At 41.9% G+C, this 9,610-nt stretch overlaps 1 protein-coding gene across 1 annotated transcript; it reads right to left on the bottom strand.

The window, feature by feature from the left end:
* Nucleotides 1-5,253: 5,253 nt before the first annotated feature.
* Nucleotides 5,254-9,019, bottom strand: LOC101008714 (olfactory receptor 10C1). The gene has a single exon (XM_021936916.2). It carries the CDS (start codon nucleotides 7,089-7,091, stop codon nucleotides 6,153-6,155), a length of 939 nt encoding a protein of 312 aa, XP_021792608.2. The 5' UTR covers nucleotides 7,092-9,019; the 3' UTR covers nucleotides 5,254-6,152.
* Between the last annotated feature and the right edge of the window lie 591 nt (nucleotides 9,020-9,610).

The following is a 9,610-nucleotide window of genomic DNA, read 5'->3' as shown; positions in this document are numbered from 1 at the left end:
AAACAGTCTGAAGTTGCCCAGAGAGAGGAGGATCCTGCTCCTGTGGCCCTTTGTCCAACTGCTTCTGGGCTTGCAGGATGTTCTGGGACCTCTGGGCTGGAGTGGGCAACACCTGCAGCTCAGAAACCATGTCCCAAATTAGGCACGTGAAGGAGTCTAGTGGAAAAAGTAATGGGCCACAGAAACAAGGCTGCTGGGTGCCTTTCACAAGCTCACAGACAGCATCCTTCAGAAGAGACCCCAACACTGACATTGGCAGATATCTCTCAGGGGGCCTGTGTGACTGTCATCTCCTCTGAGGCCTCTGGGCTTCATTGGCCCATGTCAACCCGCTCTGCCCTGATTGGCAGGGAACACCCCGCATCTCTAGCTCAGGCAGTTATGATGACAAAATTTATAGGACCCTTCCTGCAGCAACTCTTTAATTTTTAGAACAAGGGCAGTGGCATTGTGATTGAGTTCAATTGCTGGGGAATCGATTGCATTGAACTTGTGGTGGGTGGTATTGTGTGCACTGAAGACACAATGCATGCATTAAGATCTCAGAACTTCAGAGCTGCAAGGGTGCCCCATTTAGCAACCTCTAATTGGCTAAGAAGGTTGTGGCTTGGCTTTCCAGGCCCCTGGCAGGTGACACTGTCAGTCTTGGCTGCCAGGAGAGGAAACATCTAGAAAATGCTATTGCACAAACCAGGTGGTGGTTATGGTAGATGAGACAGATTAATAATAATGCCTCTCCTTGGGGGAAATGGGATTTGGTGGTGAGGAGGGAGACAGGCAAGAGAAGCTCAGGGAAGGGAGGAAGTGGGTCTGGGCTGCAGTGAGAGTGAAGGAGAATGAAGAGGATCCACTGAGAAGCTGATCAGAGGAGAAATACAAAGGAAGTTGACCAGATCGTGAGGACTATGTAGAATAAGGCACACGGTGGGAACTTGATAATTATTCGCAGACTTGAAAGAAGTGTACAGGATTAGCCAAAAGAAAAAAAAAGGTTGAATAGACAGTGGGTGGCATCTTTGAAGCTTGAAGTTTGCACTAAGACCCCACCTTATGTTTTTCTCAGCTCTCAGAGGATCAACCCTGGAATCTTTTGTGTAGCAAGCCTGGTCAGCTCCTAATCCTTCTCCTTATGTCCCTGGAAGACCCAGAGCCCCTGTTTCTTGGTGGCCCTGATGTACCTGAGTTCTCTTCCTTCTTCTACAACATTTCCTCTTCCAACTCTTTGCTAGTCTTCCCTGACTGGAAAGAGTTAAGGCCAGTGAGAGCACACAACCTAGAGAGGCAGAGAGGCTGGCAATGGACAAGCACACACTCCCATTTCCAGGACTGAGTTAGAGCCTTTGTTCAGTGTCTCCTCCTGAGTCCTACATTCCTTTCCTGGCCCCTGTGTAAGATCCCCACCTGCTAGGCTCTCCAAGCCCGCCCTAGGGCACTGATTTGTGAATCCCAGAGAGCTCAGTGGGGAGCAGAAAGGCAGGGGGACCAGGCTGCCACAGGAGCAGCTGATGGGGGGAATCAGTGAGCATAGACTGTGGGAGTGAGCTCTGGTTGGGAGGTTGCTCCAAGTCCTGTGAAGAGACTGGCTCAGGATGCACAGACATGGTTTTCCTTGTGAGCAGGTGAGTCTTCCTCTGAGGTCTTTTTTGTTCTTTCTCTTTTCTATGCTCAGTTCTTCAGCCTGCCCCTATTTCCTCTTTCTCTCCCTCTCCCTTCCCTTCCATCTGACTTCTACCCTCCCTCCCTGATGCCACAGTCACTTCCTACTTCAGTTCTGCAAAGCTAAAGAATAAGGATACTGGCCAGGCACTGTGTCTCATGCCTGTAATCCCAGCTCTTTGGGAGGCAAAAGCGGGTGGATCACGAGGTCAGAAGTTCAAGACGAGCCTGGGCAACATGGTGAAACCCGTCTCTACTAAAAATACAAAAATTAGCTGGGCGTGGTGGTAGGCACTTGTAATCCCAGCTACTCAGAAGGCTGAGGCAGGAGGATCACTTGAAACCGGAAGGCAGAGGTTGCAGTGAGCCGAGATCGTGCAACTGTACTCTAGCCTGGGCAACAAGAGTAAAATCCTGTCAAAAAAAGAAAGAAAGAATGAGGACACCTCTGGTAGCAGATACCATCAGGAGCTGGTGTGCACTACAGTGAATGGGTCCCATTGGATTAGGGAAGTTAAGGAAGGGGGTGTCAGGGGAGAAAGTTTCATAGGAGGAAGCATTAGGGACAGAGCAGTGGGAGTTCACGAAGCAGGTAAAGGCTCGCTCAGGGGCAAGGGCACGTGTGAGCAGGGGAGATGTGAGGTTCAGGAAGGTAGAATACAGTAGGGGAAGACTCAATATGGGGATCACTGATGGACTTTCCCTAGCTTTTGAGTAGTGTTTGTCTTGAATACCAATGACTGTGCTTATATTGCCCAGGATTAATGTAGTTCAAGGTCCCTTGGTAGCCATGGTGGAGAAGCAGTGTTTGTTGCAATCTTCTTTCTGGTTCTTTGTAAGAATATCAGCTATAAGAAGCATATATTCTTTGGGACAAATAAGCACAGAATAGTGGATCTGGAACTCAATCCAGAACTCATTTTATTTAGCCCTTATGTTTACTGATGATGAAACTGAAAATCAAGAAGATGATGCAAAGAGTTTGCTCTAGGTCATGTGAAGTTTTAGTAACAGAGTGGAGATCATAACCCATGTCTTCAGTCTTTACCCAGGTATATTAGTCTGTTTTCACGCTGCTGATAAAGACTTACCCGAGGCTGGGCAATTTACAAAACAAAGAAGTTTATTGGACTTACAGTTCCATATGGTTGGGGAGGCCTCACAATCATGGTGGAAGGCAAGGAGGAGCAAGTCACATCTTACATGGATGGTAGCAGGAAAAATGAGAGCTTGTGTAGGGCAACTCCCGTTTCTAAAACCATCAGATCATGTGAGACCCATTCACTATCGCAAGAACAGCACAGGAAACACCCACTCCCATAATTCAATCATCTCTCACCAGGTCCCTCCCATAACACATGAGAATTATGGGAGCTACAAGATGAGATTTGGGTGGGGACATAGAACCAAACCATATCACCAGGGATTTTTCATTTGATACTTTCCCCTGCCTATTTTTTTTTTCTTACTGATTGATGGCTCTAAGTCTTGCTCCAGAAAGACTAATATGCTGGCTTACATAAATGTGCAGAAAATAAGGATCAGGGAGACTGGACAAAGAAAAAGGTAGAATAGAAAAACAACAACAACAACAGCAGGTGAGGCCAGAAACTAGATATCTCAAAAACATATTGTGAGGAATTGCACATTTCCTGGAGATGAATTACAAATTCAGGTGGAAACTTGTTAGCTGTCATATTAAGAGGAAAAGTGATTATTTAATTTCTTAAAAAATTAAACTTACACTTTCCATACGATGCAGCCATTTCACGTCTATGTATTTACCCCAGAGAAATGAAAGCATACAAAGACTTTGTGCACAAATGTTCATAGAATCTTCATTCTATGAACCAAAAACTGGAAACAACCCAAACTTCCTTTAGCAGGTGAATGAATAAACAAATTGTGAAAACAACCCTAATTTCCTTCAGCAGGTGAACGGATTAACAAATTATGTCATATCCATACAATGGAGTCTCACTCAGAAATGAAAAAGAATGGCTGTTGTACACACCATGACATAGCCGAATCTCCAAATATGCGGAATGAAAGAAGTCAGACTAAAAAGAGTACATGTTTTATAATTCCATTTATATAAAACTCTGAAAAAAGAAAAATATAGTGCTGGGAAGTAGATCAGAGGTTGCTTGGGAATGAGGAGTTTAGGGAGGGGTAAAAGAGAGAGATTACAATGGGGAGTGAGGGAGCAAGGGGGATGGATATGTTAATTTCGTGATTGTGCCTGTAATGTCATGGTACATACATAGGTCAAAACTTATCAAATTGCACACTTGAACATGTACAATTTGTCATATGCCAATTGTACTTCCATAAAACTGTAAGGAAAAGTTATTGCTTATATGATAGGAAAAGTACAATGATACCTATCACTGAGATATGAGAGAAATGATGCCTCCGAGAGTTTCATAATGTTGCTTCTTGTAATCTTTCTCAATGTAAACCAGTGGCTTAATGCCAAAACACTCTTTACCAAGACCAGTTCTAGGAAAGATGAGTTGATGGAGATGTGTAGGAGATGGAAATATTTAAGCATTTTAAATGTGTAGCTCTGTGCTCATCTGCTTTAGCCTGGGGATAAGATTTAGATTTTAAATTATCAGAGGAAAAGCTGTTTTGACCATCCTTTAGGCAATCCTTCTTAAATGCTGTTCCTCTCTATTGAAGTTTTGTTCAATTGAAGAGCAGTAGTTTTGAGGTTTACCACATTGATAAAATGAGTATAAGGAAGGCCATACAACCCCTTTTGAGGGGTGGGGACAGGGAGTAACACCTTGTCTTTTCGCTTTACATTGTGAGCGTTTTCTTACTTTGCAAACTGTTCTCTGATAGTTTCATGAGAATCAGTGTTTTCTTAATGAGACAGCAAGTGCTTTCTGGACAAAATCACCACCCTGTATGTACTTGATATTCTCCACAGTGCCAAAGAGCAATAGGCACCTAGAATGTTTGCAATAAATAGTGGTGCATTTGAATAAAGTGTTGGAATGATATGAAGTATGTAGATTGCATTTTTAATTATTAATAAATACTTGCCTCTTGGAGATGGCTTTTTGTGATTCACCCTCTCAGCTTATCTCATTTATTTGTTCTGCTGTTCACTGACTCTCCTGCATGTCATAGCCCTAATATTTGCTCTTCTGTGTCTTGGTAGTTTTTGGCTCATGTCTGTGCTGGGTAGCAGTTTCTGTTAGCAGTGATGTATACAGCCTCTTCTTCCACCTTCCTCTGGGTCTCTTGGGTCCCAATGCCACTGATATTTCAAGAATACCCTTCTCTCCCCAGCAAAGGCATCCCATGTGAGCCAAACACTAGCCTTCATGCTGACCTGTCTGACTGGCTAACAAAAACATCTATCAGGATACTATTTTGTGCCAGATACTAAGCTGGATTGTTTGCAAGTCTACAAATTCTCACAAAATCCCAATGAATTCAACTCTTTTGTTATCACAGCTTTATAGATAAGAAAATTAAGGCTCACATAAAAACAAAACAAAACAAAAAACAAACAAACAGATTATGTCCTTTGCAGCAACATGCATGGAACTGAAGGTTGTTATTCTAAGCAAACTAATGCAGGAACAGAAAACCAAATACCATATGTTCTCACTTAAAAATGGGAGCTAAACACTGAGTACACATGAACACAAAGAAAGGAACAATAGATACCAGGACATAATTGAGGGTGGAGGATAGAAGAAGGGTGAGGATCAAAAAACTGCTTATCAGGTACTATGCTTATTACCTGGGTGACTAAATAATCATTTTGAGATGAAATTTACCTATATAACAAACCTGCACATGTACCCTTGAATCTAAAATAAAAGTTAAAAACATTAAGACTCAGAGAGATTATATCATTTGCCTGTGATGACATAGCTAACTAGCTGGGAAAAAATGAGACTTGGACTTTAAGTCTGTCTGACATCAAAATCTGTTCTCTTAATCTCTGTGGCATATGAATTTCCATAAGAACTTATCTTCATTGAAACCTTTGTGGCCACTCCTTACATCTTGAGGAATCTGTCTTTAGCTGGTAGTAGATTTAATTAGGTATAATTATGTTGGCTAAGGTACTAATCAGTAGTACCACCCAAGAAACAAATGCTTTACCTAAGATGTACAAACGTCAAATGACTTTAAGGATCATTGCTGTGGCTGAAAATTTTATTACCTTGATAGTCTGATGGGGATAACATTTTGTAACTTTATCCCTGTTTGTCAACTTGCTCTGCTTCTGAAATTGATCCTCCATCCTGGGTTTCTTGTTTCTTGCAACAGAAAGCAGAATAGAATATGTATGTGTCATGAGGTTCTGAGGAGAGCATTTGGCTACGGTAGCTTTTCAAAGATGAGTTTGCCTTTCTGACAGGCTGGCCCTCCCCTAATGTGAAGAAAGACCTTAAGGGAGACCCTTTGATCCTTAGTTATTTGGGACTGACTCAGAGCACTGCACAGAAGTCACTATCTTCCCCTTTTCAAATGTCCATAGGCACCATTTTCTGCATGGTTCTCTTTAGGGCAGCTTTGACCTCTGTGTTCCGCAGGCTGTAGATAATGGAGTTGAGGATGGGGGTGACCACAGCATAGAAGAGGGACACCAGAGGGTCAGTGACCGGATCGTAACTGGCCTTAGGGCGAATATAGATAAAGAGGGCGGTGCCATAGAAGAGGGAGACCACGATCAGGTGGGAGAAGCAGGTGGAGAAGGCCTTGCGGCGGCCGACAGCAGATGGGATCCGGAAGATGGTAACCAGGATACGCCCGTAGGAGCCCAGGATGAGGCCAAAGGGGCAGAGGATGAGGAGGGCTGCGGCCAGGATAATCTGCAGTTCATTAAGCGAGGTGTCCCCACACACCAGCTGCAGGACAGGCTGGATCTCACAGAAGAAGTGCGGGATGGCATTGGGACCACAGAAGGGCAAGGAGAAGATGAAAGAGGTGTGGCCCAACCCCACCAGCACCCCACAGGCCCACGCAGACCCAGTTAGCTGTAGACACATCCGGTGGCTCAGCAGCAGTGGGTAGCGGAGGGATTCACAGATGGCTGCATAGCGGTCATAGGCCATGGCTGCCAGGAGGCAGCACTCTGTGGCGCCAAAGAAGAGGAAGAAGAACATCTGGAGAGCACATCCAGAGCGAGAGATGTGGCACTGGCCAGTGAGGAGGTGGTGAAGCAGCAGGGGGACCATGACAGATGTATAGCCAATCTCCAAGGTCGAGAGGACGCGCAGAAAGAAGTACATAGGGGACTGGAGGGCAGCATCGGTGGAGACCAGCGCCACAATGAGGAAATTGCCTGCCACGGTCAGCAGGTAGATAGTGAGAAAGACAGAGAAGAGCAAGCCCTGGAGGTCGGCCAGGTGGGAGAAGCCTACTAGAAGAAATTCAGTCACCATGGAGGTGTTTGCGTTCATCCTGCCTACATCCCTTTGACTGGAAGACAAAAGAAATGGCAAGGAAAAATCACAACTATGGAATCGTGAAATGGGCAAAGATGACCTCTCTCTGCATCTGATCCCAGCACTGGATCTCCCTTTCTGTTAGAATATCATGGACTTTGAAATTAGGCAGCCCGGCCTGGAGTCCATATTCCAGCCTTGCTCACTCTTGAAATCCTGGATCAATATTTGTCTCTCTGAGCCTGGATCCCTGACTTCATCTCTTCCTGATAGTGCCTATCATTCAGAAAAACACGTTGAATTGTGTTTTCAGTTTCACCGGGCTGAGGATTAAATCAGTCTAGCTGCCTTTTCACTCTTTTCTGATTTTCCAATTCTTCCTGCAGGGCTGGAGACAGAATTTTCCCTCATAGCAGATCCTTTTCTCCTCAAAGTCAGAATTTGTTTCATGATCATGGCAAAAAAAATTTTTTCCAAGTCAAGGGAATTTTCTGTCCTGTTCTACTCCTTCTTCAATCCTCTATTTGTTTTTCTTTTCTTCTTTCACATATTTTTTCTCTCTTTTCCTATCAACTTGTCTCCTGTTTGATAAGAGGTGACCTCTCTTACCACCTCTTGCCCTCTAGTTTTCTTTTTTCCAGCTCTTTCTTCAGTTACCAGATTCACTTAGTCTTTCTTCTTTTTCTATCATTTTACCATCAATTTCACAGTTTTCAAGGAGGACAAAAATAATTTGAAAGACACTCTCTTTTAAGCTCCTCTAGCAGTTAAACAGTTCAACTATTTAGAGGGGTGAGTATTTCTCTAGTTTTAAAAAATGCTCAGGTAAAAGATGACAAGAACTTCCTTAATTGCTTATTTCTGCATCTTACAGTCTTTCAAACTTAATCCTCTTATATTGTAAACATGAAAATCCCCAAATCACACACATAAACTTCACAAATCCACACACTGACAAATTATATTTCAAAACATAGGCACAGAAGAAGAGCCCAATATTCTCAGATGCCAAATTTATCTGAAGTCACATATCATGTATTATATTGGTATTATTACAGATAACAAAGTCAAAATACACTTAACATAAAACTACAAACACCCAAAGATACACTTGAATATATACATAAATTCAACATTTCAACCACATTCAAGGCTGTGTATTAGAAATACAGGTCCACACACTGATATCCTTTTGTAATTGAAGAGCCCTTGATTCATTCTATTCTGGGGGCTCTTTCAGTGTTTTCCAGAAGACATTATCTCAAAAGTATCTTTCTATTTGGAGAAATAACCAGAGAAAAAGGCAGAGGGCATCTGTGACTTGCTTATTTTCCTTTTATCTACATAGTGAATCCCTCTTGAGGAAGGCTCTCTTAGGTTTGTTGTCTCTCTTTAAGGTCTCTGAGGATCTGAGTCTCCAGGCATTCTTGGCTTTCCAATGGGGAGAATGCTTCATATAACCAATTAATCTGTTATTTTGGAGTCTGTTTCTTAGATTTCAAGAAATACAGAATGACCTGTTAAGAACATTTCAAAGAATATATCCAGAGCTATTGGTTTCTCTTAGTTCTGCCATAATATCTCTGGTTTAACCATTTTAATTTTCTTCTTTTTTCTCATGTTTTTTCCCATCACTGTAGATGTTCTAGTACATCTATAAAAAGTAGTAATGCAATTTTACCCTTCCTATTGCTATTGATGTAATCCAGTAATCAATTCATTTGATAACCACTTATAGAGTCCCTTGCAGGTTTTAGTGATTCTACAGAAAACTAATAATATAAAAGAGAAATAAACATGTTTTGACCCTATTGAGCTGCTAAATGTCATTTTCTTAGACAACTGTCACTAATTTTTCTCGCTTTGGTTTCTTTTTCATTTATTATACAATATCTTTTTTTTTGCATTTTTGTCATTTGTACCTATTATTTGATTTGTTGCTTCTGTGTTTTTATACATTTTCATAGATATGATAAAAGCTGTGTGTCAAATAGAATGTTTTCAAGACACACCAACAATTACAACAAGCACCAACTCAAACTGGTTTAAGTAATAATTTTACTTATTAATTTACATAACTAGAAGTTCAAGGTTTGCATATACTGGATATCCTACTTAGTTTTCTTCTGATTCCTTTATATTTTCTCCTTTCATTTATTTATTAGATTTGGCTGAAAATAATGGAAATGCCAATGGCTCAAACAGAATGAAAATTTGTCTCTCACTTAAATGTCTAAAGTTTTGTAGTTCAGGCAATATGGCTGTTCTGATCCAGAAGTCCTCAGGAATCAGTTTTCTCTCACATCATTAGTCATCTATTCCAGGAGTGTAGCCCTCTTATGGTTGAAGATAATGGCATTAACGTTACAGGGAACAAAATGGAGTAGAATAATTTGGATCGCTATTTGCCCACTCTATTAGTGTAACCTATGTAGTATTACTGCCAAAAATGTTTAATTGGAGTATAAGAAAACAGTCAGACAAACCCATATTGTGGCATATTCTATAGACAACTGACACAAACTCTTCAAAAA

Source organism: Papio anubis, chromosome 6 (genome assembly GCF_008728515.1).
Source record: "Papio anubis isolate 15944 chromosome 6, Panubis1.0, whole genome shotgun sequence".
Taxonomy (NCBI): domain Eukaryota; kingdom Metazoa; phylum Chordata; class Mammalia; order Primates; family Cercopithecidae; genus Papio; species Papio anubis.
Note: the sequence above shows the minus strand (reverse complement) of the source record. Positions and strands in the feature narration are given on the sequence as shown.